Below are 27,771 nucleotides of genomic sequence, written 5' to 3'. Positions count from 1 at the left end.
ATGCTAATAAGTAAAAATATGAGTTCTTCCGTTATTATTTACTAAAATACATATCTCTTTAATAAGGGAGAAGTTGATCATACTTCTAGTTCTGCTTTGGAACATAAGTTCAGAGGCAGAGAGCGCCAGTTAACAAAACGCGGGCTTTTGATGGGCAAGGTGTAACTGTGGGGTTACGTAAGTGGCGTAACTGATTAATGATTTTCTGGTTTGCTGTTGCGTTCCGTAATATTGAAATGGATTTGTTTGTGATGTGGATACCTTGAGGCTTTTTCGACGCAGGCGTCGAACAGAGCGTTCCATTCAACTGTTACTTCTCAGGACGAATAAACGTGAAATGTCACCCGAAATGCCGCACCTGCACCGCCGCCACCGTTGCACGTGTTTGTTGGCCCCGCGCTGCAGCGGCTTCGGCTGCTCTTTGTTGTTCCGCATAACTTATTTTGCGTTCCTCCCTTGAACGGCATGACGAAGTGATTCGACTGGCAGCAGACAAATCCCACGGTATTGGTGGCTGAATGCTTGGAATGACAATGGGATATCCGAAGTTGCTCCTTGTTTTCGTCCTTGTGTCAGTTGGGGGCACGGTAAGTCAGAACGGGTTTTTGAAACTGACTTTTGGAATAGTTTTTAACATTTTCCGGCTTTTCTTCATTTTAGCCATTTACGATAGTGCGTTTTAACTTACGTTAGTATAGCCAGTATTTTCCGAACACCTAATTAAATTTTTTTGATATAATGATATTCATTTTGTCAAACATTCTCTGTACATAGGTCACTGGCTCATTACTGTCCGACGGCCGTGGTTTGAGAAATTTAAATATATAATAGCTGTCGGACGACTTTCTGAAGATTGTTGACTAATGTGCTTTCTACAATAATTCGTTAAAGTTCGTATGCATAATCGAGGTTCAATATCTGTGTCGACGAGAACAAATTATAACTAACGTAGTTTTGTAGCGCAGTGGCAGATGCCGATTATTATCATTCACGTTGTATGGCAGAACACATCTACGCTTTGGCTAGCGTATTACTTGTGCAAAGCTCAGAGCAAAATAATCCTTGTTTTCCTTTGCATACCGTTTTTTCCTTGACTGATAATTTAATGACAGATGCTTTTCGGCTTTCTGCTAAGCTTTTTAATTATGGTTATAGTCATATAGAAATATGCCTTTACATAGTTACATATCACGTAAACTTAGTATTGTAAGTATCTGTACCAGCATGTTCATCTCTGCAGGGAGTTTACTCATCCCCCACCGAAGACATTCCCTTATCCGGCCACAAAGCCCTGGAAATAAAGGAAGGCTCCAGCCAGACCATCGCCTGCAGTCCCAACTTCCCGTCCCTGATTATCGGCAACTCCTACTTCCGGCCGGACCGGTCGACGCCCGACAGCCGCGCACCCTGCAACGGCGACAATGTCCGGGAGCTCTTATCGTGGGCTTGTGATGGGAAGAAATCCTGTGTGTTATCCGCCAGTAAGCAGGATCTGGGCAGTTCTTGTGGGAAGACCAAGATGAAACTGGTGGTGATGTACCGCTGCGTCCGGTCCAAAGTGGTCAGCGTCAACAAACAGGTAACATTACATTACGGTTAAACTCGAGGTAACTGTTCGTTTAATGAGTTTAATCGTAGAAAATTATTTTGCATGTTTCTGTATTGTTTTGGCTTGTTTGGCTTGTTAGCGCGCTTTCCTAGTAAACTTGAAGTAAACCATGATCAATAATAAATAGGCTTATCATGATGACGGCTAACGATTGTAGTATTCCGGCTGCTATATACCTAAACAGACGTTCTGCAGTGCAAGTAACTATTACGAAGCTTGATAAATTCTTTACTAATATTTTTTTTTCTTACGCAAATGAATCCAGTTAATATGTACGAATCAATCAAGCTTAACGCTGGCCGTTTTGCAGGGAGATAAAAAGAAACTTCCGTCCGTCTGCCAGTCACTGCGATCTTCAAGATACTGTCGTTAAACTGTCATATTTGGATTTTTATTTCGTTGCAGCGGTTTTGTTAGACATCAGATGAAAGTGCATGGTTTCAAGGACAAACTCAATGTAGCTCTTTTTATAAAACAAAGAACAGCAAAGATTGTTTGACCATGCCTTGAAAATATTTTATCAGCCGCACAGTTTCCGGAAAAATGACAGTCCGCACGTGGCAGAGTTGTACATACTCTGCAAACAAAAAAACAACTGTAAGCCGTTAAATTGTAACGATTTCCTGCGTGCAACCGAATTCTTAAAATAACTGAAGAAAATAAAAATCGTAACTGTATGTTTAATGTTTATATTTTACACTTTATTCAAATTAATGTTGTTAGTTCATAACTGTAAACGTTGAATAAATGATGAACGGATTACAATTCTGCATAAGAAATAAATGCTTTGTGCTTTCACTTTCAGTTTTGTTTGTATTTCACCACGGTCCGTATACTTACAGTCCGTAGACTTTTACTTTCTATGATTTCAATTTTATTTCTGATTTCACGAATCGGATACGTGTTTACCTTTATGAACTGGCACTATCACGTATCATTCCACATGCGATATTGTTAATCGTTAGTTTTCTTAAGAATTTCAATCAGGTTTACTGGAATTATATTGTGCACACAGTAGATCGACATACATTAACTTGTTTCTGTGGTGGCGGTTTCGGTACCGGCTTGTGATGGCAACTGAAACTCACCACCAGTCGCATGGGCATCGATAATCCACAGTTGGACGCTCTCTGCCGGTCGGCTCTGGTGTAGCGCAGTTGGCAGGACGGTGTATTGAAGCAGCTTCCCAGCTGCGACTCCATAATCGGCACGGTAGTACCCTGGCAAAAGGTCGGCGAGATCTGACAGCGTCCGGACTTGACATTGTACTGGTAGGACTCCATGAAACGCGCCGAGACTATGTTCATATAGGGTTCCGTGTTGGTGCTGCACTGCAGTTCCACATCCTCGTCCTCAGCGAACTCCACAATGCGTTCGCGCTCATCCGAGTACGATGTGACGACTGTGCTGACGGCGTGAGCGGCAAAAATGCCGCCAATTATCTACATCCACAATCCTGAGCTTTTTAGAGTTATGCTTAATCAAAAGTTTCGAAAGTATGAATCGAACTGTACTATAATCGTCAATAACACGTAGTACATATATACACGTGCACCGGTACAAGAACAATATCTACTCGTATATAATGTTATGAACGTACAAGAGTCTACAATTAATGCTCGTATAACATTAGTATCGTATTATTGTAGATTGTAGCATGTGTAAATGAAATTAATAGGCAACACTGATAAGACGCTAAGCACCCTATTGTACGTAAGATAGTAACCCTACAAACAATTTTGATATAGATATAAGCATTATTTTAATTTTACATGAAAACAAATTAAAAACTTTGTCTTACCAGAATGACATATAAATGTTTCATATGCGTGTACCATCCGGCCATCTTCTGGGTGATGTGTAAACGGTACTAGTACATAAATATCTGCGACTGTTTTCTGAGCAGTGTTTAAAGTGCAGGACATTATAATGCGTGATGTTGAGTAAAACCGAGAAATGAGACTTTGTTAACTACCTTGCTGCACCGGTTACATGCCAGCCATTATAAACCGGAACTTAAAGAAAGACCGTATACACAAAGGTCATAAAGTTTTACAACCCACATGAATTACGAGAACATTATTTTTTGTGAATTTATCGGCATTGGATTGGACCAAATGGTAATGGACTCAACAATTTAATAAAAAAATTCAAAACACGACAGTGCTAGTTGATCGACATACAGAGTCTGTACTTGTGATCCGTAACGTGTTCGGGGTTAAATTTCCTGACAAAGGTTCGGTTTAGTGGCGCGCCTGGCGGTGATAAAACGATTTTAGTTCATTTTTATGGTATTGTTCCATGGAGTTAATCACGCTGGGAACTTACATATAATGCCGACGACAGACAATATTGTGAGATCGTTTAAGTTTAGAGTAGGTACAGTACAAGTGAGCATGTGCGCAATCGTTTTTGGAACTCTTACCTTTAGCCGGCTTTAGGTAAGCGCATATCCATAAATTTCAACATTCATCTGTGTAGATTACCAAAATATGTTTGGTACCTTTATTAATTTGTAGTTCGACGTTCGTTTATAAAGTACGTACACGTAAGTCCAAGTATTCATTACTGGTTTCGAAAGTAAGTACACTAGAAGTACTCATATCCTGACAATATAACCTTGATATGACCATTATTTAAGGATTAGACTAGGGAGTTGGCCGATATATTTGAGGATGACAATAAACTCAGAGTCGTTAGCCGCAAGCTCGTCGCAATTTGGAGTTCATGTTGCAGGAGGGGCTATCAAACAATGCCTACAACAGGCCATATTGGTTAACAATAATTAAGAATCAACAATGATGATGTGCTTATGATGCGGTTTTGCACTCCAAACAAGTGCAGTAATCATTGTTGTGCTTACAACCCTCGTAATTACAAGGGTTTATGAAAGTCGTTAGAACGTCGTTATCATGTACAGTAAGCCAGTCATGAGATAAACAAAATGCGCAAGCAGTAAGTAACTATTTTTATATGCACGCTGCGCACTTGACTACGTAATTTCGATAATAAAATAATAATGTACTATACACATTTGACTTACATTCTTCAGTGTTTCGTCCGGCTTGGGCAGCTCCACTTGCACATCGGAGCAGTTGTAGGTCACCACCAGCCGCATAGGCGTGGCCAGGCCGCACTGACCCAAAGACATCCGGTCCGTCTTATCAAAGGACAAGGTGCACGTGCGCTGGTTGAAGCAGTCGCTGAACATGGGTGCAATCCCGTCCGGAAGGCGCAGTAGATTGGAACTGGGCTGGCAGAAGCTCGGGGTCAGCCGGCATGATTGCTGTTTTTTATCAAAGACGTAAGTTTCCAGGAAGAGTGCGGATTTCAGGTCCATATACGGCTGATTGGCATTGCTGCATTCAAAGGTCATCGGTTCATTCTCCGGGATTTCCACCGTGCGGATACGGTTGCCGTTTAATGGCTTCACTGTCTTCACGTCGCTTTTTATGCCGACCAGCAAAACAGCCTAGAAAAGTTTCCAAAGACATCGAAAAATAGCTCAATCACATTATTTAATAGCTTGGGTACATGAATCAAGTATTAAAACTGCGTGTATCACAATAGAGCAGAAATTATTTCTGGTAATATCTGTATTTCGTTGCTCACAATTGCTGCAAAAACTGATTCTGTTTTATTGCAAATTAGGTAAAATGTAGCTAGGGTTAGTTTTCAAACAAATAATGCTTACCACACCGGCGAGGAGTACGTAGAACCGTTGTGCGGCCATGATAAAAAAGCACAATACACAAATATATTCCAGCAATATCTATATTTACAGCACTTGTATTGTGCTATTCCTAACCATTTCCCGTGTAGTTTCGAAGCATGATATATATACTGCTTCTGCATTCTTAGATATGAGATACATAATTAAATATGCAAAAATTTTCCAGAACTATAAACCAACTATAACCGGAACCTGCCGTTCAAACTGATTAACGACAATTTGCGCTTATTAATCAGGATTCATAGACTGTTTGCTTTACGTTTCCATGATGACGTCTGTTTTATGCGCTGTGGAATAGTTTTTGGCATTTAGAGCGATTATTTCCCAGGCATGCAATGCCGAGAAATACCCCCGCGGAGCAGCGGGGCCTCCCTGTCGCACAGCTGGGGAACATGCACTTACTGGTCAAACACGCAGACATTGTTCTATGTATTGCATAATTCGTATTACAATTTTATTACGCCAAACATGAACTGTATTAATTAAATATCATACTACTGATTAAATTACCATGTAAAGCCAGCGCAACTTCCTCCGTAATCATTAAATTTTACGTAGAATTTGAACTGAAGCACACAGTGGAAGTTAATGTTTTCCAACATTTTCATCGGTTATGGTATCATTGTAATTATTTTGCATAAAATTGTTGGAATAGACTCAACAGAGAGGATACGAAATAAATTAGCATTTGCAGCTTTACAAGTTATCACTTTCGAGGCTTGCATCGTAATTCGTAAGCAACTTACTCCTAAATCCTAAAGTATGTGCAATAATATGAATTATAGGATGCCACTATTTACCACTATTTGACTATTTCCATGCAATACGCAAGAATTCCGGATCGGAAGAAGTGGATTTCACCAGTTCACAACACATGGGCGATATGTCCACAATGATTTTTATCATTAACAGTTGCAATAGTTTGGAGCTCATGTTCATATCCTACACTTCCGAAAAAAACGTTATCACTTGAATAGTAAGGAAAAACCCATTCGCAAATTCGGCATTTAAATCTGAAATTATACAGGTTGTGAAGGTCACTTTATCCCAGCGATCAAAGCGTACAAAAAAGCATTAACTTTTCAAGATTTGTAGTGAAATGTTAATTAAACCACTACCGGAAATCACCAAGAAATGAAATGCGATGCGCCGTTGTTAAAGCTTTTCACGGGCCGGGCACGGGATTGTTAGGGCCTTTCTTTTCCGCGGCCGCCGTAAATTTCTTCAGTTCGCCTTGCTTCCGTAGAATCTCGTAGTCAAACTCAAATTCACCCAGTCCCTGCCCGACTTTACGCAGTATGCCGACGTAATTCGCCAGGGTTTTTATGTCTTCCGTCTGCTCTTGGAAGAAATTATCCTCCACAAAAGTGGTCAGCTGGAAATAAAAACATGAACATTGAATCTGTTCGCTAATTATTCCATTCATGTTGCGTACTGCTAAATATATGTCAGTTATGTCTAACATTTAGCTGCATTTATTTCACAACCATGGTTTAAAATTTTAAACTAAAAACTGACACTGCTGTGGCACCGTGTATGGTAGTACCTGCAAATCGGCTTTATTGGTCTGTCGTGATTTGTGCATACTTCTATAGTATGTACATGTAGATATACAGTACACTCTGTACGAGCATCGAGGGTCACAATTAATAAAACACATTTTTTGAAAAAACCCCAAAATAATATCCTTTCCGGTCTTTTCGATGCAATCATGAAAACGCAAGGATATAAAAATTACAAAATAATAAAATTAACTATATACATGCAAGCTCTAATAAGATTATAGGCATAAGAAGCCCTGCCTCTGTGGAAAATGTTCAAGTAAATTAAAATTTGCTTAAAAGATTCGCAAGCAGAAGGCTGCGATAACTTGCTGAGATTCAAAAAAGATGCATTTTTTTTACCTGCGGATCGCCGTGTTCGCTGCCGATCCGGTGCAGTTCAATCAGCGTTTCATTGACGCTTTTCTCCATCTCCAGGGCCTCTTCCATCGCCTCCAATCCCGTCTTCCACTCGCACTTCTTCGGGCTTTTAATATCCTCCAACTTCACTCGACCGCCGCGCTTATTCAGGTAGCGCGCACAGATCATGGCATGCCCGCGCTCCTCCAGGCTCTTATCGAAGAAATAACTGGAGAAGCCGGGCAGTGCCACATCATCGCGGTCAAAGTACACGGCCATGGCCAGATACGTGTAGTGCGCCGACAGTTCATGGTTGATCTGCTTGTTCAGCGCCTGCTCCGTGTCTTTGTGGAAGTTACTACGGGCCAGCGAGTGGGTTTTCTTCGAGGAACTCTGCCCGAGATGGTCGGTCGCGCAGTCATGGGGGTTCGGGGAGGAATCTGGAGTGCGAGCGTCTTTGTGGGAAGAGAAAGACACGGTGTGAAGGAGAGGCACGGCTGCGCGGGATTCTAGGAAAGACGTGCCCGATACCAGACGGGCATGTGGCCACAATCGGGCTAAGGATCGCAACATTTCTGTAGCCGATGCAGCACAGATATGATCAATTCAACCAAAAATTAAAGATTTTCTGTATCTGCTATGCAAACCTAACCACCAAAGGACAAAATTACTTACAAAAACAACGAAATCTTAAAAATCGAACAACATTTTTCGGATTTTATCGTTTTTGCACGTCACATTTTTATAAATCTGATGAACTAAACAGCCGTCGTATGGGCGTTCGTCTCTTTCGCAGACCATTGTTTGTCAGATTATTTAGAAGGCAGGGCAGTTACGTTAAGACCTCCAAGCAAGGGGGCTGACGCCGTCTGTCAAGCTTTACACTCAAAAATCCAGGATTGCCATCGAGAGCGCAGTCGCATTGTGATCTGAATTTGCGAATATTTTTGCGACTTCACCTTTCTTCCAGTTTTGATTTTGATTGAATATTTGTTAGGACTTTTGGGCATCATGGGTGGTGGCGGTCACGGCCCGCCTGGCGTCGGCCATGATGTGTGGGGCAACATGGCGCACTTTCGAGGGGTGATCACCCATTCTCTGTCGCCCTTCGAGCAGCGAATATTCGCCGGATGGATAAGCCATGGAGTCCCTAATACTATTCGCCGTATCAAAGGACAGTTTTTCCGAATTGGAATCCGTAAGTTAACGGAGTTGTCACATTTAAAATGAATATTTCGATTCTTTGGGGATTTTCGGTGTACCAGCAACGTTTAATTTGTGCGTTCCCTGTTACGGTTTCTCTGCTTATTACGCGGTGAACAGAGAAGTTGCAGGTCCTTCCGGTTTTGAAAGTTAATGAATATTTTTATGATTTTTAAAATAGTTTGTTCTTAATAAAGTCGTTTGTAATGATTTACTGATTCAGTTTGCACGTTTTTATGAAGTGTAACAAACCTAAACAAGGAATGATTCTGTATCGGTTTTAATTTGCAGCTTTCTTTATCGGATACGCTATTTACGACTGGGCGGAAACGACTCATACAAAGTTGGTACGAAAGGATCCCAAGTTTTACGAGCATGAGTACGCAGAATACTTAGCCTCTCCCGAGCATGCTGAATACCTCAAGAAGAAAGCCCAAGAAGAAGCTGCAGAACTGAAATCCAAGAAGAAGTAAATACGGTTTTTCTTTGCTCCGTGCAAGCTTATTGTGGATAACGTAGCAAGGATGACCAGTGTTATGTGAACAATAGTTGGCATTTGGATGGCGATCTTTTTGACTGCCAGTGTGCGTGTGCTTATTATAAGGTATTGTTTGTAAAAAAAGTTAAGTAACGTATTTAGCGGCAGAATGTAATAAATAACATTGGCTAATCAGACCGTGGATGGTTCACAAACATTTTTAATAATCCAACCCTATGCCAACTCAGCATCACCAGTTTTCCAAACCCAGAATCGTGCACAAAGAACACCGTCACATTCGAAGAAATTATCCATCATTACTAGTTAATATAATATTTTAAGAGGCGTTCGGTCCTACAACACTTTCACCTAACGCTTTCAAAACTTCTCCACGATAATCATCGAAATCTCCTTCGATCTCGTTTATCGTTTTGTCCTCGATAATCCACAACTGGCATTCGGTCTCACGAATCAATCGCTCATCGTGGCTTACCAAAATCACACCTAGTAAGATACCTCGTATAAGACAATAATTACATACTGTAAAACAGGGAATGATCATAGAAAAAGGAACAGCACGCTACATTAACATACATTTTCAAGCTAACACACTCGTAAATATAACAAAGTAATGCGTTTCCAAAACCGAACCTACACTGTACTCGAACGTGTAGACAGGGGCTTAAAAAACACACAAAACAAATACGTGAAACCTAACTCAAATGCTAACCAAATTCACGCAAAAAAACCTGTCCTTTTTACACTTCATGGAAAAAACGTTATCGAATGCATTTGGGGACTGATTACAGATTCGATTAATTTAACGTAATGCTTGATCAGGCCTCTTAGGAAAAAAACGAAAGAATTTATGCACAGCCGTGGCAGGCCGCCATTTTACAAACGACGGACAGGTTCGACTCAGAACTCACTGCCACCGTGCTAGCGCACTTCCTAATACATCAATTAATTAAGCGAACCCACCTCCGGAAAATTCCCGAATGGCTTCTGCCAGGGCGTCAATCGACTCGATATCCAAATTATTCGTCGGTTCATCCAATACCAACACATCCGGAGCCCGCCCCGCCAACTCCGCTAGTGCCACACGCGACTTCTGTCCACCGGATAAATCGGAAATCTTAATGGTATGCGCATGCGCCGCCAATCCAAACTGTCCCAACCGCCGTCGAGCCTCCTGGTAATTCAGATTAAATAACCGCTGCAGATATTCCGTCGCACTTTCGGTCAGACTCAAATGTTCTCCGCTGTGCTGATCAAAGCGCCCAATGCGCAAACGGGCATTCCGCCGCACTTCGCCTTGCACCGGCTGGATATCACCGCATAAAAGCTTGAGCAGGGTACTTTTGCCCACACCGTTCGGCCCCACAATGGCCACGCGGGACGTCATGTCGATACCAAAATCCAGACGTTCGAAAATGTTCGGCTGATTGGCATATCCGAATGTTACGTCTGTTTCGTAAAACAAAATAAATGTCACTATTATATTATAAGACTCGATTTTAACTTAACACCGGTACATACTAACACTATATAAAATTACTACACAATACCAACCAGTACCACCAGTATCAGAACAAAAGCTAAATCCAAACAAAAAGCGAGCTCTTTCAGACAAATGCCTCATGTCCGCACATAGTTTAGGACTCGTCATCTAAATAATTGTCATCATCGAGCAAGCCGCACTACTACAATTTTATTCGATAATTTTCTGACATACGAAGCGCAGTAAACAGGAATAAAATTTTTCCTTGTTGGGCTTGAACCTGTGCTGTCGGAACAGCAATACCTAAACTCTAACCACTACGCTACGGATACAGTCTAAATTTTCTATATTGATTTTACCCTACTTATGCTCGCTTATGATTTGTCATGGAAGCAAACAGTTGATAACAGACAAACAGTAACCGAAAGTGTGCATCCAAAGCCAACACTTACTGAAAGCACCCAGAATGGGAGGGTTCAGATCCGTCGGCTGAGGAAACCGGAATTTCACCATATATTCTCTTATGCGCGTTAACAGCTCCTGTGGACCCTGATCCTCATCATCCTCCTGGTTCTTTTTCTTGCCAATCTTCGACTTCTCCTGTTTCTTCGCCAGCGCTGTTTTTGTCTTTTCCTCAGCTTGTTTGGTACTTTTGCCCGAGCTCTTCAGTTCTCGCAATTTCTTCTCCTGTTTTTCGTATTCTTTCTGCTGTTCCGCCCGTTTTTGGGTTAACATTTTCTTGAACTGGGTGTAGTTGCCGCGATAATAGTATAGTTTCTTTTCGTCCAAATGCACCACGTCCGTGCAGACATTGTCCAAAAAGCTCTGGTCGTGAGACACAATCAGCAAGGTTTTCTTCCAATTCCGCAGGTAATTGTCCAACCAGATGACGGCATTCAGGTCCAAATGGTTTGTCGGTTCATCAAGGAGAAGGAGAGTCGGCTCCATGAATAGAGCTCGTGCTAAAGATACACGCATACGCCAACCACCGGAAAACTGGTTTGTTGGACGAGTCTGCATCTCCACATCAAAACCCAGACCTAGAAGCAAGCTTGCCTTCAAAATTGTTTTAGTTTTTTTTTACATTGTCCACAGCAGCAAAAACCGAATTCCTTCTATAGCAGGGCAAAATCAACGCAAAGTAAAAATTAAAAATAACATCAATTAATCAAGCTACAACTTGTAATCCGTATATTTCCCACAGAATTTCGTTTGTTGTTGGCTGATCTGATCTCACCTGCCAAGATACGACGCGCTCGGGCTTCAGCGGAATCCGCTCCGATAGCCGCCAATTGTTCGTACACGTCCCGTAGTTTCTCCGTAGCTTTCAGATCCCCTTTAGCGGAATCGGCGGTCAGCGTCTTCTCCAGCGCCAGCAATTCCAACCGCTTGGTATCAGCTTTCAACACCGCATCAACAGCGGGTGTCGCATCAGCTACCACTTCCTGTTCGCAGAGAAGAACGTCGATATTAGGAGGAATGGCTAACTGACGACCGGCAATGTGTTGTAGCAAGGTTGTTTTTCCATGCCTAGAAGCAGCATACTAATCATAATTTATGTCAAACGCAGATCAGCAGCGAGTGTGCAACTACAGTCATTCATCAGTCATCTTATATGCATCCGAATCATATGCATCCGGAAAGTAAAAACTTCAAATCAGCTCGTCCAAAACTTACCCATTTGGTCCGACCAAACCATATCGCCGTCCCTGAGTAATCGATAACGTGGCATTGTCAAACAGCTGCTTGCCGCGAGCAGCAATAGAGAATTTTTCGATCTAAACGAAAAAAAATCAAAACTCACTACTGTTTCTAACATGCACCGAAGTGAGGTATAATGTCAAGCACAACACATACAAGGTTACCGAAGTATTTGGTGATAAAACAAACCTTGATATCGACGGCATTTTCCAGATTCTGCGAAGATACTTTGCTCGTCTGCTGCGACACACTAAACTGATCTCCTCCGCCTCCACCGGAAGAAGCGCCAGGCCCTCGGCTGGCCAATTCCGCTTCGTACTTCGCCTGTTTCTCCTTCGCCAAGCGTTCCTTCCGCGTAAGCTTGGGGCCCTCCTCAACCGGTTCGGCTGTAAAAAAAATCCGAATGAACAATTGCTCAAAAGTGGTAACCAATTAGAAAGAGCCATCTAGCAGATCCGAATCCGAAAGTATGTCGATTCCAGATTTCATCATTCAAAAAAGTAATAAAATTTTACCAGTAGCAAGGACTAATAATTTTCATCTCTTAGTCTTTACCAAAATATTGATTACTTCTCAGATGCTACTTCAAGAAAAAAAACTCCATGCGTACTGGAACATAAGTATCTAAACGCATTCCAGGTTATGTAATCGCTTAGGAAAAATTTCACGGGTGCGTTTTCTGTAGTGTGTTTTCAAAAATGTTTCAAGACTCTGGTTATGTTGTCTCAGAGTAAAATTTAAGCAAAACGGTAACATTTAATTTTCAGAAATTGCAAAACAAGCATATTAAGAAATTTATTATGAGAATTTACCTTTGACTTGAGCTGCTTTCTTCTTCGAGGTATTTTCATCATCTTCAGAATCATCCTCCGATTTTTCATCCTCTTCATCGTCATCATCATCCTCGATATCGAGCGCAGCAAAAGCATTAGCTACACGAGCAGCTGTCTTCTTCCCCGTACCTTTTCCCTTCGGCACTGGTTTAACCTCCTCCTCATCCGACTCTTCATCACTCTCCACAAATTTTACTGCGGGTTTCCCCTTCTTTTTCGCGGCCATTTCTTCATCCGATGCCTCCTCCTTGTCCACTTTAGCTCCAGCTTTTCCCAGTTTTCCCTTCGGTTTTCCCTTTTTCTTGTCCTTCTTCTCTTTCACCTCGTCTTCTGACTCTTCACCCTCATTATTTTTTGCGGCCTTCTCCTTTTTCTTTTTCCCCTTATCGTCATCTTCCAGATGATCCCCAGCCTCCACATCCTTCTGCCCCTTTTTCACCTTTACCTTTTCTCCGTCCTCGGATTTTTCGGTAGTTTTTCCTTTCTTCTTCTTGTCTTTTTTACTTTTACCTTCCTCTTCAGAATGTTCATCTTCAGGGGTTTCTTCCGCTGGTTTGGGCTTCTCCTTCTTTTTATCCTTTTTCGTCTTCATCTCGGGTTCGGACTCATCATTTTCCTCGGGGGCAGCTGTGGGTTTCTTTTTATCTTTCTTTTTATCCTTTTTTGCTGCTTTGGCTGCATCATCGGATTCTTCATTATCTGGCTTCGCGCTGGGTTTTTCTTTTCCGGCTTTTTTGTCTTTCTTAGGCTTAGCCTCTTCCTCAGACATATCGGCTACGTCGTCCTTAGCGGGCGGTTTCTGTTTGGCAGGCGGTGGTTTTTCTTTTTTGGTGTCCTTCTTGACTTTGGTCTCCTCGGCAGAGTCGTCCATCTGTTCGGATTTCACAGTCACAGATGCAGAAGCTTCGTCTGCGTCGGCTTTATTCTTCTTGTCCTTCTTACCCTTCATTCTTTCCGATTAAATAGTTATAAAAACCAAATAAACTGTCAAAATAAACTATAAAACCATATCACAGAAGACTGAAAACTCCAGAATCGGTGATTTATCTGATTTTAAAACAGTTTGAAAAATGTTTTTCAGAGGCTGTCTGATGAAATCATCGCTACCGACTGCCTGGGCATGTTTGCGCAGTGACGCATAGCGTACGCATTGGCGTACGGCAAACGTACACTTGCGCATACGGTATGCGCAAGTGGAGGTGCTGGAAAACGCACAGTCTGCGCCAAATGTTTAGGCTTGTGAGGATAGCTTATGGGTATTTACTGCGAAAGGCAGCGCATTCCTGTACCCCTGAACTTGAAATGCGAATGGCGACTAAACGGCGCCGTACGGTCTATGAAAAAAACCAAAAGACGGCAGGGCCCTGGTTACAAATGTTCAGGATTTTAAAACTTCCAGTTGATTTGGTTTCTATGTTGAGTCGTTGACTGTTGTATTTCGTTTGTTTTACGCTTACGGTCAGTGTTAGTTTTTCTCCACTTGTTTTTACTTTGCTTTTTATGGTTATTCTTTTTTGTTTGAGTTTAGCGGAAAAATCTACATATCGATTGATAGGATGCAAAGTGGAAATGTTGTTGGATTCGGTAGCGATTGTTTGAATGCACCCTGTGTAAAATCGGATCAACGGAAGCCGCGGTTTGCGGTTTTTTGTGTGATTCCTCATGGAGCTTATCATCCCGTTCATGTGATTTTATGATTATTATCATTGCTACCTGTTGGAATAGAATTTCCTGGTTATTGTTATTGTATTTCCGTTTTGCTGTGACCGTTGCCGTGGGGGAATAAATAGCGTCTGAGGAATGGTTCCTGCGTTACAAGGTAACAAGGAACAAGGTGCTTAAACCGTTAAACTGTTAAACACCACTAATCATCTAATGTCAGAACATGGTGGAAATGCTTTTCTTTTTAATTAATAATGGAGCTTCTCCCCATTCGATAGTTAAACTTAAAAGATACGTATCATAAAATCTAGGTGACAGGTGTGGTCGAAATCGTGTTCTTCGCCTGTTGGGCAGGCAGCGGCAAAAATATATTGTTGTTGATTTTTGTCTTTTGATTCCACACATTGTTGTTTGGGTTGAAGTTATGAAGTAAGTAGTTTGATACCATAAGGCATGCCACTCTGCATGCCAGTTTCGGACTGATTGATTAAGCCTTGAAGGCATAGTACTTTTTGGCAGTAAAAGACTGTAAGATCAGTAAGAATATATTATTCTCAGCATTCACCGCAAAATGAGAAATTCAGATATTTAAATTTGTTATTTAAGCAGTCAGACTATGCATTTTCGACCAGTTATTTATTAAAGTTAGCCTTTGGGCATCGGAGATTTGTGTGAATTTAGTAGTTCACTGTAATCGCGATGAACGCTTTCAGCAAGCTAGATTTTCGAGCTCAAATAAAAGTCAAATTGTTCGAGATTTCGACATTTTCTTTGAACAAGCTATAATTATTTACTGTCGATACAACACACGGGTGTTACTTATTGTTAATTTATTTATAAAATAGCCGAAAAGCATCAAATAATGTTTCGGATTTAACTGCTTTCGCCTTTGCTTTGCGGCTTCCGCTGACTGGGTAAAACTACTATGAGCGGCGTTTTTTGTCGGGTTTTGTTCAAGATGGCCATCTTCTGGCGTCCTTTTTTCCTGTATTTTACTGTAATTTTTCACGATTTGTGCATTTATTTAAATAATAATTTGGAAAATGGCTTTTTGATCGTTGAAACTTGACTGTTAAAAAAAGGACATGTCTTTAGTCGGGCCTTTGCGAATGTGCTGTGCCAAGCGGATATTTTCCAGATAGCAAAATGTTTCTACGAGTATCATTGCATAATATTAATATTTTTGGGCCGGGCTTGATTGTGGTTTCACGATAACATTCACCAGAAGCTGATTAGAATGCTTTTACGGCGCCGTTTCCATGAACAGGATCAATGATTAATGCAATTTGTTTTCCATACTTTACGAGTTGCTAACATGGGTTAACCTGTGCTTGTCGTAGATGACTGACATCATTTTATCGGAGTTTGTCAACGAGACAGGACTGGAGCCGGCGGTGGCGCAGGATATCCTCCTTAGTCATTCCTGGGACCCCCAGGAGGCACTGAAAGCCGTCACCACCTTGAAGACAGCCAGACTCCGCGAGGGAATCAAGCAGACCAGCCCCTCGTTGCCCTCACCGAAACGATTCCCTGACCAACCGGCTGGACGAGTGGACAGCGCGGGCAACATCATTATTCCCGTTGGACGACCTATTCTCCAGAAAAATGATGCGGTGGAGATTTCGGAGGACACAGCCGGTAAAATATCAACGGCAAAGCGTGATAATTACGTAAAATTTGATAGTTGACGAAATTTTAAATGCGAGCTTTGTAAAATGTGGGCAGGTGCAATTGTTGCGGTTTGCTATCGGCAATTCTCGTAAGCAGTGTGCATCGTTTGCTGTACTGTTGCGTAGAGGACGTAGATGGATGGCTCTGTAAATACTAATTGGTTCTTGCGTTATCGAGAACTTAGTGCTCGCGCATATACTAGTACTTCAAGTACTTTGTAAAGTTTAAAAAACTGGAAAAAGTAGAACTGTTTTTTTGTCAAATTTCGAGAAAATTACATCTTTGCTTTTTTTGCTTACAAAGTTTATCTGTGATCTTGGTTTTTGCTTGTTCCATGTTTTACTTGTTATATTTTGCGAAATTTAAGTTTTAAAATTTTAGTTTTTGATTAATATGGGGTATGAAGTATGAAGTGACGTGCGGTGCGATAAATGCAAAGTGCTCTTGAGTTATCCCAAATATTTGTAATTAACAATTATTTATTTATAATTGTGTTATGCAGGGCGTAAGTGGAGTCGAGGAATATCGCGGGCATCGGAGAATCTGGCGCTGGTAACCCGTGCCCGCAGTGAAGTAGCCAAAGGTTTCACCCTGGATGACCCAGCCTGTGTGCCTAACCATACCTTTACTCTTCCGGATTTGACAGTTATTCAGCCGGAAGATTTTCGTGCATTTGTGGAGAATGATCTCATTGAGACGGCTACATTGGTCTCTCTGGAACAAGCAGGTTCGTTTGCAGTGAACGCTTATTATTCAGTATTCTGTTGTGGAAAGTTGTCTAATAATTTCTGTGACATGGCCATGAGATGCAGTACTTGTACCGTAACTCTGTATCTTAGTTGATTCAAACTGATTATATGCAGTTTTTCCATAACAGTTTTTCTACATTGTTTTTGTGGCAGCAACGTTCCGTTAGCAATGTTTGTTGAAGTTTACAAAGTATTTCGCAAAAACTTAGTATGCAATAACAGTAAGCTTGTTGTCGCATTGCAGCGTTAATATTGAGAATGTGCGAGAAGTACTTTAAGCATTGTTATTTTTTTCTTCTGTAAATTTTAGTTCGCTTTATTTTTTAAAAAGGCCATCCGCTGTATGAAATTTATTCATTGCTTATGTAAGATGGCATAAATATCGCATGAAGTTAGGATTGGCAGGCGCTGCACTACACCTTCTAAGCCAGCCAGCAAAGAAGCCATAAAAAATTATGTTTGTCTGGTCGCTTAGGTAATGCATGTGACGATTTCTAGACTGTCTAGCAAGAGAACGATTTTGATGAACGGGCATAATCAACACGCGGCGCATTGCACAAACTGCAATAATGTGATGTTGGCCGAAAAATAGGTCGTATGATATAAAATAAACACGGTGACGGTACACATGATAAGTACTTAACGTGGGGTCTGTGTATAGGTCGGCTGAATTGGTGGGCTGATACGAAACCCTGCCAACGCCTACTTCCGCTGGCCACCACCGGCGACGGGAACTGTCTGCTGCATGCCGCCTCCCTGGGCATTTGGGGCTTCCATGATCGACTACTGACGCTGCGGAAATCCTTGAACCACATCCTCAGCCGTAGTGAGTACGAGGCGGCCATTTATAGGCGGTGGCGATGGCATCAAACCATTTTGAACAAACAGGTGGGTCATGCTACTAATTAATTAAGCAACTAAATAGTAGCACGAAGGTTTTCGTCTCAGGCAACCAGTGTTACATGGGATTTTGGAAGGCGTTTTCGCTACAACTACAAGTAGTTGTGTACAGTGTCAATAATATGAAAACTTCTTGTTAGTGAGCAGTAACTGTTCTTTTCAGCTTGTTCTGCTTGCCTTTGTATGCTTGATGATCTTTGATCGTTATCAGCTTTGCATATAGTATTTTAAGACATAATATTTTTATGTTTCAGAGTGGCCTAACTTATACCGAGTCGGAATGGGATAAAGAATGGTTCAATATCCTGAAATTGTCTTCCACGGAGCCGCGCAGCAGGGTGCACAACTATATTTGTTGCGAGAATTCTCCCAAGAAAAAGTAAGTTATTTATTTATATGTTGTTGTATAATTGCACTGTTTTTACTTTTATGGAATGAACGACTCTATGGAAGTTGTAAAACAAGCGGATCGTTGAAATATCATAGTCTAGTGTCACCATCCGGAGTAACCTATTCCTGAATTATTGAGCGTGCAGCTTGCATTACGCATAACATATCTCGGTAACGGATTGGTTAATTTTAGTGAATGCTGTTTTTTTAGTGTGGTTGTAAAATTAGTAGAACACTGAACCGTCAATGTTGCTGTCTCAGATTAAAATTAGTGTTAAAATATTTCATAATAGCGTTAGTCACGTTTTCGCACTACTGGCTACTATTTCGGTACATAGTGATAGAAATGGATCGATGCAGAGCTGCTGAAAGTTTTCCGTTTGAAAAAAAAACTGACTGACCCTGTTAATTCTTTCTTATTATTCATAGAAGTGCTTATTTTGGTCTTCGAAAAATTCATCCTCATACAGTCATCTCAACGTATTCGGATTACTGCCAGAATTAAGTAATTTGAATGAAACAACTAAGGCAACTAGCTTAATTAACTTGGTGTTTATATCGGTTTCATCTGGGCTTGACGGAAAAACTGTTATACGATGCACATGAAGTGATCCGTATCCGATACAAGCAGCTGATATTTCTATGTGCACGATTAGCATGCGACACATGACTAGGTTGCGATGGCGGCAGGCGCATCATCCAACCGGTAGTGTGCACTTGACCGTAATCCAGTACGGCTCACCTGTTGTTGTTTTCCAGTGGCCTGGCAGTGGTTGAAGAGAAGGAGAGCGAGACAACTGGTCCGGCATCCTGTCATGATAGCACCGATGATAATACTCAGTATGAGAGTCTTGAGGAGGTGCATGTGTTTGCACTGGCCTACGCCATCAAACGACCCATCATCGTCATTGCCGAGGTGTATCTGCGGGATAGTGCCGGAGAGCCCTTGGCGCCGATTCCTTTCGGAGGGATCTACCTACCCCTGGGATGCGATCCCAAAAATTGCCGACGGTAAAACTAGGAAACTTATATCTTTGAGGAAATTACTGTAGTGGAGAACGGTTTATTAGAAGCATTTGCAACGAAAATACGAGTATACATAGTTAGCCATCATGTACTGAAATCATTTTTTTCCGTCAGTTACAGCCGCACATATTTGAAATGACATCGTCATGGGGTGAATTCCGACTAATGTACTGCAGGTTGCAACGTAGTGCAGATGCACCTTTGGTTGCTCGATTACCGTTTAACTGTTGGCTTAAGGTTTTATGAAGAAAAAACCGTGATATAACCATAGCCAATGTTTTACGAGTAGGCAGTGTAAATTTTTTCTATATCAACGTATCAATAAATCTGTTTTGGATCAACAAATTCCCTTTTTGTTCTTTTTATTTTTATAGATTAGAATTGGTTTGAGGCTATAATGCGTTGACAGAAAGTTCGTAAATGACGAATTGCATACGCTTTTTTCTAACAGGTCACCTCTGGTGTTAGCCTACGACGCGGCCCACTTCTCCGCTCTAGTCCCCATGAAACGCGACACCCCGACCGCCGACGCCGACCTCCCTGCCGTTATACCGGTGACCGACAGCCAAGGCCAACTCCTTCCCATCCTCTTCCTGGTGGACCCCGGCGAATCCTTCCAATGGGGCCACGAAGACAATGATCCGCAGGTGATCCACCGGTTGACCAACATCTCCGCCGCCGAAAAACTGCACGTCCTGCTCACCTACCTGGATCTGGTGAAAGTGACGGCGGTGGGCAAGGGCAAGGACAGTGTGTCGTCCAATGCGGGTGTGGATGATCGCCGCTCCACGGCGGATTCCAATGAGAGCGAGAGTTCTTCGGGCGGGCGGAGTGATGTCAGTAAAGGGAAAACGGGGATTGGGAAGCATATGAAGAGCGTCAAACAAAAGCTGAAGCGCAGCATCTCTAAGTTGACGCGGCGCACCAGTGAGGAGAACGATGTGGGTGTGGTGAAGGGGGCGCAGGAGAAGAACGCGGTGGCCCAGCAGCTGCAGCAGAAGGTCAACGGGGTGGTGGAGGAAAAGGAGAAGGTGGGGTCGGTGGAGACGATAGGGGAAAATGGGAGTTGCCGGTGGAAGATGGAGACTGTGAAGGATGTTCCGGAAGGCGGTATGCTGAATGCGTCTAGTGCGGTTCTAGGTAAGCAATTGCGCTGCAAATTATGTCATAACTGGAGCTTCAGTTACTAACTTTATTAGCTGGAGTTGTGAAATTGTGAATGTTGCATTATTCTGAATTTATTTACGAGTCCCAATGTTGAGTGCTCAGTTGAAAAAATTGTAGGCCTCAAGCACAGCCTGATATTACGTAATACAATAAATACATATTACTTCCAATGTGGACGGAGTTGTAGTGGAAGGACAGGCGCTTTTATTTCCCTGTAGATATTGCCATAGAGACTGAATTGTAAAGTACTGCTTAAAAGGATTGGACTTCTTTTTTTCGATTACCAGTTTCCTCATTTAATAAGCTGATAATTTTCTTACAGGTTCGTTGCTATCATGCGATGAGGAGACATCGTTCCACTCGGAGATGATAAGTAATTACCTCACCGCTGCACGCGCCCGTTTCGCTCAGCATCTCAAAGACCGCGAACGGCGCGACAATCTCCAGCTGCCCAACGGCAGCCTGCGGTGCGCCAACATCGGTTGCGACAATCTGGGCTCGTTAGCCAACAATTATCTGTGCGCGGGCTGCTATAATCGGCAGAAAACGCAGGTGGAGGAGATGCGCGCCCAACGGGAGACGACCACCATCGGCAAATCCACCTTCTACGCCAGTAACGCCAAGGAGGAGCTGCCGGTGTTGAATAATCTAAAGACGGTGAGGGGGAACAGCACGCCGCAGCTGCCCCGGCCCAACCCGATGGAAATCAGTTCGGCGCGCTTCCGCCCGGTGGAGGAGGACTGCGAAGTGCGACGGTGTGCCACGGAGAACTGTCCGTTTTTCGGGCGGGAGAAGAATGAGTGGCTGTGCTCCCAGTGCTACCGGTCGAAGAATGTCGCCCTCAGGTGACGGGTGGGTGAGAAATAGGGGCTCGCGAAGAGTATTTTTTTGATTGGCGTGGATCGGGCTTCGAGTTTCCTTTTGGTAAAGTTTTACACAGAGCGGCGTCGTTGTTATGTGGTGTTTTTTTGATAAAAGTTTCATTGTGTTTTTTGGTTGGGTTTGGCCGGTGCACACGAGGATAAAACTAAATGATAAGGGTGCATGGAATTTTGCTGTTATGTGCATAATGTTACTGTACTGTATTTATTTTCTGTATCTGTATAGTGACGGTGGCATACCTGTATATACGAATAAAACTAAATTCGCAAGAACGACTTCTTTTATTCTTTTCCAGCTATCTGCAAATGCATTCGAAACAATCACCAAATAATCGTATGTTACCATACAAAGAAAACAAGACTGTAAAAACTATAGACGAGCACAAAGGCACAAACGAGTATTCAACAATCAAACAGGTATACAAATTCGAATAATAACTGGAAAACGGCAAAAAAGAAAGAATTTAAATTTGAGCAATCAGTATAATTCACAGCAGGTAGTTTGGCAATTTCACAGCATAATCCGGGAATTCACAATCATGTTTGCGGTTCAATGTCGACTTCGAAACTTTGCGGAGAATCTCTCCATTCGAGCGACCGCGACATAAAATCGGCCACAATAACCGGCAAATTGGGATCACGGTAAATACCACGATGGCCGTATTTGAACTCCCGGCTGTACTCGACGAATTCCGTCACCACATTCGCTCCTCGCTGTTTGGCAACATCATACAGTTTCCTACAATTTAAATCACCGGTTGAATTTTCTTACAGCTACTCAGCACTTGTAGCCAGAATAACCAGATGTCACAGAATTAAAAAAAATTCATAACTGTTATTAAACAAGATTGTGCACTTGCCGTTACACTACATTTTTTTCACCATCTACGTATAATACGGCTAGTTGCTAATGCAATTACAAAAAATATCTACTACACTGTAGGTACGAGTATGTACTCTGATTTTCGAATAACAGTTTTGAAAATGTACTCTGATTTTCGAATAATAGTTTTGAAAAGGGCTGCTTGTACCAAAAACGACGTAAAAGTTAAAAAGTACCAGAAAAGTATTGAATTAAAGAATGAGTTGTTGCACGCGATATACCATTAATTTTGTAAGCCGATGGTTTCGGAAAATTACAAAACGAAAATGGAGACGTAACACCCATACTGTACTGACAAAACAAATCATTTAAAAGATACAATGACCGAGGAATCTAGGTTAATTTGTATTACCTTCCCAAACTGACGGGAATGACCCAGTCGTCTTCCGCGTGCAGGATAAGCAGAGGCACACGGGTGTGCTGCACCCTCTCCGAGCTATTCAGCGTCATGTGCACCTCTTCCAGAGCGTCCAACAAAATCTCCGTAAACGCCGGCACTTGATGGAACGGGAATAACAGCGGACTGGATCGCATCACATCGAACATACTGGAATATGGGCTGTCTAGGATGAGACCGGAAATGCGTGAGCTGGCCGCTTCCAGAGTCTGCACCAGGCGCACCGATACACCGGTGCCCAGGGAATGGCCCCAGAAAAAAATAGGACGGTTGGGATATTTCTTCACGGCCCACCGATACACCGCGGATGCATCCTACACATTTATTATTATTAATTTTCGTAATTCATGGAGAGTGAGAAAAATACGGCCTCGTTTAATTTGAGTTGGTACGGCTGCGACACGCAACAGAATCATTTTCTGCAAAACGTTGCTGTACATAATGTAAGTGCGGATTTTTTTCTTTTGCACTGCTCTCTGCAAACCGATGATAATAATTTTTTTCAAGCAAAGATGCCATTTTCAATTCTGTTGCAGCCGAAATTACCATTTAATTCTTTTTGGTAGCATCTGTTTCGAGAAAAATGCTGGACATAATTCAGTTCCAAATTAAAACACAACGTTAACATACACATAAATCTCCGTACTTGCAGAAAAACCTTCTTACTAAAAATTAAATATTTTTATAATAAAATAAATGACATCATAAAATGACTGGCAAACGAAATTTTAAGATGACCACTTTTTCCAACACATTCCCGAACCGTCAAGACACGCTCTGATTCTGATATCACACAGCAGCGTCCGTGTACGTATGAGCACGGTGACTCAGCCCACTGCCTGTGCTAATTGGCTAGCTAAAAACAAATTTCACGTGTCCACCAATCCGCTACGGCATCCTGCTAACTACAACATGGCACTATGCTCGTCATGCTGAATCATCCTCGATAAGCGTGATTGAGCGCTTTCGCTCCGCATATAAACACCAGATTCGTGCAGGGCAAAATCATCTGTAGTTTGTTTGGTTCAGACTTCGCTCAGACGCTCACCTCAGCACGTTTTGCGAATTTTAACTCAAAAGGAGGAATCTGTGCTAAGCGTTTTTTTCTCCTATCGTTGGTAATATTTTTCATCGCGTCAAACAATGGCCGTGCAAGTGAAGCTCTACATTGAACCTGAGGGCGAAATCCGCCGTTTCAATTTGGAAGCCAACACCAACTACGCTGCGCTGGAGCAACGTGTTCGCCATCTCGTTGGCCGCGATAACTTTCGCCTGTTTTGGCAAGGTAAGATTTATGTTTATCGAAATAACGATGAAGGGTCTGAGAAATGTTTTTTTAAAAGTGAAACTCAGGCCAGTTCAAAACAAACCGCTACCAGACGAAAGAGAAAGGTCGTCTTAAAGAAAGTCGATGTCTCAGTTTCTGGTTTTTATTTACGGATTGTGAATAACGTGATCATTTCTTCTACGGTAAACTTAGGTTAGTTAATTTTAAGTGACTTTATGCTTCAGTATTCCGTATCCGTACCAGTTTTTATGTAACGAATAATCTTATTTAGTTAAATGTTTTGAAAGATAAAAATTTTTAAAATGTTTGAAAATTCCGTAGTTGCGCCATAGAGATTAGAGACGATTGCATTAACTTTTATATTTTAATAAATTATATTCGCACACATATTTATTAGTTACATGGTATATTTTATTAGATTCGGAAGGCGACTTTGTTGTGTGTGGCTCCGACGATGAACTGAAGGATGCCCGTGAGTCGCGCGCCAACGGGGCCCCGCTGCGCGTCTACCTGCGCCCGACCAACAAGCCGTCCAACGCGGACGAGCCCAAGGCTGTGCACCGTCAGGTGACGTGCGACGGATGCCAGGGCGAGGTGGCCGGCACCCGCTACAAGTGCATGGAGTGCCCGGATTACGATCTGTGCGAGAAGTGCATGAGCGAGGGCAAGCATCCCGAACACGACATGCTGGCTGTGCGCACTCCACGCACCCACGAATGGAAGGTAAGATAATGCATCTTAATAAAATCTAATATTATATTAGAATATTAGATAAAATTTAATGAATTACGAAAAATTTCAATTTTTGACGGTTTTCTTAACAGGAATATTTTAATAACGACTATCTTAACGTTTAATCATGTAATTATTGTGATATGATTTAACTAATTGTATTAACTGTTTGCAGAAGCTGTTTGCGCATGGATACGGCACTCGCGAAGGCCATCGCGGTCACCGTCATCACGGCTGTGGTCCGCGCTCAGCGCGTGGCCCATGCGGGATGCCCGGCATGGTCCCACCACCAACCATGCCCGGAGCTCCCCCGACCATGCCACCGCCCTACATGCCGCCCTTCAACGGTGTCCCGCCCTTTGTTCCGCCGTTTTTCCGCCACATGATGAACCGCGGACAGGGCCCGGTCGACCAGACCGTGGAGATGGACATCAACATCGACCGTCCACTACACGAGGTCATCAGCGATGTGGCTAGGAAGGTAACTGAAGCCATGAACGTCGCCCAGCAGGCGGCTCAAGAAGCCACCGCCGCTGCTGCGCCGGCGGCGGAGAACAAAGAGGAGGAGAAGAAGGAAGATGAGCCGGTCAACGTGACGGCCACACCGGTCGCCGAACCGGTGACCATGGTGGCGGAGACGGTGGTGCAGGATGCTGAGCCACAGGTCAGCCAGGAAGTGGAAGGCGGATGGACGCATCTGCAGGCTGAGCCCGTGGAGACCGAAGAGAAGAAGGAATTCCAGCAGGCGACGCCGGATAACCAGGCGCCGACGCCAACACAGCCACAGGGTGGTAAGTTACATTTTTCCAGATACTTATGCACCGATAAACGAATACTTATGAACCGTGAATTAATAAATATTATTATTCAAAGTAGTCTGTTAATTTCCGTGCAATAACCCAACGCTTAGGTTAACGCTGAATAAATTGCAGGATGATCAATATTATATTTTATCACCGTGTTGTTATTCAAAAAGTACCACAACAAACTTCAGTTCTGATTTAAAAATGGTGATTTTGCTGTTTTTAGAAGGGCGCATTGAAGCGGCACTGCACGCTATGGAAGATATGGGATTTCGCAATGAGGGAAATCTGCTGCGACGTCTGCTGACTAACTACAACGGAGACATTTCGCGCGTTCTGGACTCCATCAAATAATCCATCATCAGCAAATGTGGCTTTCTCTGCTTTTGCTTCGCAGTTCGCCATATTGATAACTGCTTGTTGTACTATATTGTATTATACTCCTTATCAGTGACTAGTTGCATAATCGCTAAATGTCCAAGCATTCTTCATCTTTCTTTCGCCATCCTCCTATCGCGCAGTAAATAACTGAATCTGAGCTATTTTACTTGTGTCCACGGTTGAGTGGCGTGACCCGCTGCGCAAATATTTTGCCTACTTTTGTTTGCTACCGCAGTGCAATTAAAATCAGAAAATGTTACACGACAGCTTTTGGTACCGTATTGCATTTGTGTACTCTGTAATTATATGATGTATCTATAATTGTGTTTTTCTCACCTCCTTTGTATTTTTAAAACCTCCAAAACTCCTACACTTTATAGCAATTCGGTTCGTCAAAATAAGTATTCGCTGTACTTGGCTGCACTTAAACATACAGTACATTTTCAACCAAAACTGCAAATTTGCGACAATTTAAGCATCAAAATTCAAAAAAGCAATCAATTTTGCTGCATTCATCAAAAGTCAAACAACAAAAAAAACGAAAATTTAATGTAAATATCAACAAAAACAAACCTTCTACACTTATTCAAATTTTTATTTGAATACTGTATATACACCTATCTGAAAAGCAAATATATGGAAAAAAGAAATAAGTACTACAAAAATGCTAAAACTGCGTTACAATTAATGTAGACGCAGCAAGCTGCTTGTTACTGCTTAGCTAAGTGCTTACATACGTACATCCAGCAGATCCAACTCGGACGTCGGCACTCCACTGGAATCCCCGTATCCCCGATAGTCAAACGTCACCACCGGACAGCCCATGCGCCGCAGCAACTGGTACATCTGGATGCGATGATAGGCGGCCCGCGAGCCCTGCGCTCCGTGAATGTACATCACCACTGGGCGTTCCGTCCACTGCGCCTGCTTCTCAAAGACAAACGGCGTCGCTGCATCCTCGGTCAGATGCCAGACGCCCAGCGCGACCGGACCGTTGTCCAGGAAGAAGTTCTCGCCCTGCAGATTGTACACCGCCAGATCGGAGAAGTTGCGGAACGGCGGAAAATGAATGTGATTCATGAAGATCACCCATCCCACGGAGGAGGGGTGGAATTTGAAGAGGAAGCCGAAGATGAGGCCGACCGAGAGGACGAAGGTAGCGAATCCCAGGAGGATCTTCGTCAGCAGAATGGAGATGTCTTTTGCAAATGAGTGCGGGCTGTACGAACTGAACGCCATGGAGTACGATAAAACGAAAGAGAAATACCAGGAGTTTTATTTTATTATTAGCAATCAGTCAAAATTAAAACTAGTCACACAAGGCCTTGCCAACAATCTAGAAAGCACTTCAAGTGCTGCCCACCAAGTTGAAAGATTATAAGAAAGTTTTTAAAAGAAGAATACTATTGACATAAAATACCACAAAAAGCGTAATATGATTATAATAAATGACAAAAAATTGTTAGTAAATTAATTTGGCGCTCCATTAAAGCTGATATGATACATTGCTGTCGCACAGACTGCTACCAAAATATGAGTATACTCGTGTGGACAGAGTTGTTGCGCGAAGCCAACACACTACGTCATATGCCCACTTTTGCCTTATAACACGGCAAGGCGTTTGGCAGTGAACCGTAATAATTTAAGCCTCACCAACACTTCGGAAGTCGGAACCTTGAATATTGTACAGTATAATAAGAAAAACCGGCGATTACAGTAAGCGAAATGTTTAAATATAAATTAGAAAAGAAGCGATGTAAAACCATTTATTTCGTACATACAGCATGCTCTCATCAGAGTGCAACGGTGAAAATACCTATGCACGATGATTCTGCAGTCATTAAAAACCGTCAATATAATAATAATAACAAACTTTAGATAA

The 27,771-nt window shown here is 42.4% G+C and overlaps 8 protein-coding genes across 10 annotated transcripts; 4 read left to right on the top strand and 4 right to left on the bottom strand.

Annotated features, from left to right (window-relative positions):
- The first annotated feature begins 220 nt into the window (after positions 1 to 220).
- Positions 221 to 2,229, top strand: LOC129594839 (uncharacterized). Its single transcript, XM_055491689.1, has 3 exons — positions 221 to 587; positions 1,241 to 1,579; positions 1,920 to 2,229. The coding sequence occupies exons 1-3, from the start codon at positions 519 to 521 to the stop codon at positions 1,980 to 1,982; spliced, it is 471 nt and encodes a 156-aa protein (XP_055347664.1). The 5' UTR covers positions 221 to 518; the 3' UTR covers positions 1,983 to 2,229.
- LOC129594830 (uncharacterized) lies at positions 1,866 to 5,460 on the bottom strand. 2 transcript variants are annotated; one of them, XM_055491676.1, is made up of 5 exons: positions 5,304 to 5,460; positions 4,653 to 5,081; positions 3,411 to 4,365; positions 2,638 to 3,051; positions 1,866 to 2,186 (listed from the first exon to the last, which is right to left on the bottom strand). In XM_055491676.1, exons 3-5 carry the CDS (start codon positions 3,453 to 3,455, stop codon positions 2,130 to 2,132), a joined length of 516 nt encoding a protein of 171 aa, XP_055347651.1. In that variant the 5' UTR covers positions 3,456 to 4,365; positions 4,653 to 5,081; positions 5,304 to 5,460; the 3' UTR covers positions 1,866 to 2,129. The 2 variants fall into 2 exon arrangements, with proteins under 2 accessions (XP_055347651.1, XP_055347640.1); XM_055491665.1 differs by lacking the exons at positions 1,866 to 2,186; positions 2,638 to 3,051 and having other exon boundaries at positions 4,093 to 4,365.
- A 768-nt stretch (positions 5,461 to 6,228) lies between these two features.
- Positions 6,229 to 7,967, bottom strand: LOC129592633 (soma ferritin-like). The gene is made up of 2 exons (XM_055488712.1): positions 7,247 to 7,967; positions 6,229 to 6,717 (listed from the first exon to the last, which is right to left on the bottom strand). Exons 1-2 carry the CDS (start codon positions 7,814 to 7,816, stop codon positions 6,508 to 6,510), a joined length of 780 nt encoding a protein of 259 aa, XP_055344687.1. The 5' UTR covers positions 7,817 to 7,967; the 3' UTR covers positions 6,229 to 6,507.
- Positions 7,968 to 8,115: 148 nt separating this feature from the next.
- LOC129592644 (cytochrome b-c1 complex subunit 8-like) lies at positions 8,116 to 9,121 on the top strand. The gene is made up of 2 exons (XM_055488724.1): positions 8,116 to 8,441; positions 8,738 to 9,121. The coding sequence occupies exons 1-2, from the start codon at positions 8,255 to 8,257 to the stop codon at positions 8,917 to 8,919; spliced, it is 369 nt and encodes a 122-aa protein (XP_055344699.1). The 5' UTR covers positions 8,116 to 8,254; the 3' UTR covers positions 8,920 to 9,121.
- Positions 9,122 to 9,131: 10 nt separating this feature from the next.
- Positions 9,132 to 14,049, bottom strand: LOC129592623 (ATP-binding cassette sub-family F member 1-like). Its single transcript, XM_055488701.1, has 7 exons — positions 12,939 to 14,049; positions 12,316 to 12,512; positions 12,103 to 12,203; positions 11,663 to 11,955; positions 10,878 to 11,465; positions 9,906 to 10,391; positions 9,132 to 9,428 (listed from the first exon to the last, which is right to left on the bottom strand). The coding sequence occupies exons 1-7, from the start codon at positions 13,906 to 13,908 to the stop codon at positions 9,262 to 9,264; spliced, it is 2,802 nt and encodes a 933-aa protein (XP_055344676.1). The 5' UTR covers positions 13,909 to 14,049; the 3' UTR covers positions 9,132 to 9,261.
- A 275-nt stretch (positions 14,050 to 14,324) lies between these two features.
- LOC129598856 (OTU domain-containing protein 7B-like) lies at positions 14,325 to 21,676 on the top strand. 2 transcript variants are annotated; one of them, XM_055496946.1, is made up of 8 exons: positions 14,325 to 14,766; positions 15,937 to 16,259; positions 16,795 to 17,019; positions 17,703 to 17,929; positions 18,196 to 18,320; positions 19,091 to 19,342; positions 19,809 to 20,497; positions 20,847 to 21,676. In XM_055496946.1, the coding sequence occupies exons 2-8, from the start codon at positions 15,962 to 15,964 to the stop codon at positions 21,371 to 21,373; spliced, it is 2,343 nt and encodes a 780-aa protein (XP_055352921.1). In that variant the 5' UTR covers positions 14,325 to 14,766; positions 15,937 to 15,961; the 3' UTR covers positions 21,374 to 21,676. The 2 variants fall into 2 exon arrangements, with proteins under 2 accessions (XP_055352921.1, XP_055352913.1); XM_055496938.1 differs by having other exon boundaries at positions 14,325 to 14,778; positions 15,962 to 16,259.
- LOC129598878 (lysophosphatidylserine lipase ABHD12-like) lies at positions 21,669 to 27,394 on the bottom strand. Its single transcript, XM_055496967.1, has 3 exons — positions 26,631 to 27,394; positions 22,641 to 22,999; positions 21,669 to 22,144 (listed from the first exon to the last, which is right to left on the bottom strand). Exons 1-3 carry the CDS (start codon positions 27,126 to 27,128, stop codon positions 21,943 to 21,945), a joined length of 1,059 nt encoding a protein of 352 aa, XP_055352942.1. The 5' UTR covers positions 27,129 to 27,394; the 3' UTR covers positions 21,669 to 21,942.
- Positions 23,688 to 26,148, top strand: LOC129598866 (sequestosome-1-like). The gene is made up of 4 exons (XM_055496957.1): positions 23,688 to 23,970; positions 24,392 to 24,696; positions 24,881 to 25,496; positions 25,735 to 26,148. Exons 1-4 carry the CDS (start codon positions 23,829 to 23,831, stop codon positions 25,860 to 25,862), a joined length of 1,191 nt encoding a protein of 396 aa, XP_055352932.1. The 5' UTR covers positions 23,688 to 23,828; the 3' UTR covers positions 25,863 to 26,148.
- Positions 27,395 to 27,771: the final 377 nt, after the last annotated feature.

The sequence above is a fragment of the Paramacrobiotus metropolitanus genome, unplaced genomic scaffold (assembly GCF_019649055.1).
Source record: "Paramacrobiotus metropolitanus isolate TYO unplaced genomic scaffold, Prichtersi_v1.0 Parri_scaffold0000003, whole genome shotgun sequence".
NCBI classification, from domain to species: Eukaryota; Metazoa; Tardigrada; class Eutardigrada; order Parachela; family Macrobiotidae; genus Paramacrobiotus; species Paramacrobiotus metropolitanus.
This window is presented reverse-complemented; position numbering and strand designations above follow the sequence as displayed.

Excerpts from the sequence above, each read along its gene's own strand:
- LOC129594839 (XM_055491689.1), top strand. The coding sequence starts at position 519 with ATGCTTGGAATGACAATGGGATATCCGAAGTTGCTCCTTGTTTTCGTC. Across the intron at positions 588-1,240 it reads TTGTGTCAGTTGGGGGCACG|GGAGTTTACTCATCCCCCAC; the intron begins GTAAGTCAGAAC and ends TCATCTCTGCAG. Across the intron at positions 1,580-1,919 it reads TGGTCAGCGTCAACAAACAG|GGAGATAAAAAGAAACTTCC; the intron begins GTAACATTACAT and ends GCCGTTTTGCAG.
- LOC129594830 (XM_055491665.1), bottom strand. The coding sequence starts at position 5,342 with ATGGCCGCACAACGGTTCTACGTACTCCTCGCCGGTGTG. Across the intron at positions 5,082-5,303 it reads ACGTACTCCTCGCCGGTGTG|GCTGTTTTGCTGGTCGGCAT; the intron begins GTAAGCATTATT and ends AAACTTTTCTAG. Across the intron at positions 4,366-4,652 it reads CGGACGAAACACTGAAGAAT|GCATTGTTTGATAGCCCCTC; the intron begins GTAAGTCAAATG and ends GGCCTGTTGTAG.
- LOC129592633 (XM_055488712.1), bottom strand. The coding sequence starts at position 7,816 with ATGTTGCGATCCTTAGCCCGATTGTGGCCACATGCCCGTCTGGTATCG. Across the intron at positions 6,718-7,246 it reads GCGAACACGGCGATCCGCAG|CTGACCACTTTTGTGGAGGA; the intron begins GTAAAAAAAATG and ends TTTTATTTCCAG.
- LOC129592644 (XM_055488724.1), top strand. The coding sequence starts at position 8,255 with ATGGGTGGTGGCGGTCACGGCCCGCCTGGCGTCGGCCATGATGTGTGG. Across the intron at positions 8,442-8,737 it reads GTTTTTCCGAATTGGAATCC|CTTTCTTTATCGGATACGCT; the intron begins GTAAGTTAACGG and ends TTTAATTTGCAG.
- LOC129592623 (XM_055488701.1), bottom strand. The coding sequence starts at position 13,908 with ATGAAGGGTAAGAAGGACAAGAAGAATAAAGCCGACGCAGACGAAGCT. Across the intron at positions 12,204-12,315 it reads AAAATGCCGTCGATATCAAG|ATCGAAAAATTCTCTATTGC; the intron begins GTTTGTTTTATC and ends TTTTTCGTTTAG. Across the intron at positions 10,392-10,877 it reads TCCCATTCTGGGTGCTTTCA|ACGTAACATTCGGATATGCC; the intron begins GTAAGTGTTGGC and ends TTTACGAAACAG.
- LOC129598856 (XM_055496946.1), top strand. The coding sequence starts at position 15,962 with ATGACTGACATCATTTTATCGGAGTTTGTCAACGAGACAGGACTGGAG. Across the intron at positions 17,930-18,195 it reads AAACCATTTTGAACAAACAG|AGTGGCCTAACTTATACCGA; the intron begins GTGGGTCATGCT and ends TTTATGTTTCAG. Across the intron at positions 18,321-19,090 it reads GAGAATTCTCCCAAGAAAAA|TGGCCTGGCAGTGGTTGAAG; the intron begins GTAAGTTATTTA and ends GTTGTTTTCCAG.
- LOC129598866 (XM_055496957.1), top strand. The coding sequence starts at position 23,829 with ATGGCCGTGCAAGTGAAGCTCTACATTGAACCTGAGGGCGAAATCCGC. Across the intron at positions 23,971-24,391 it reads CTTTCGCCTGTTTTGGCAAG|ATTCGGAAGGCGACTTTGTT; the intron begins GTAAGATTTATG and ends ATATTTTATTAG. Across the intron at positions 25,497-25,734 it reads GCCAACACAGCCACAGGGTG|AAGGGCGCATTGAAGCGGCA; the intron begins GTAAGTTACATT and ends TGCTGTTTTTAG.
- LOC129598878 (XM_055496967.1), bottom strand. The coding sequence starts at position 27,128 with ATGGCGTTCAGTTCGTACAGCCCGCACTCATTTGCAAAAGACATCTCC. Across the intron at positions 23,000-26,630 it reads CCGAGTTGGATCTGCTGGAT|GATGCATCCGCGGTGTATCG; the intron begins GTACGTATGTAA and ends ATAAATGTGTAG. Across the intron at positions 22,145-22,640 it reads ATTCCCGTCAGTTTGGGAAG|GAAACTGTATGATGTTGCCA; the intron begins GTAATACAAATT and ends TTTAAATTGTAG.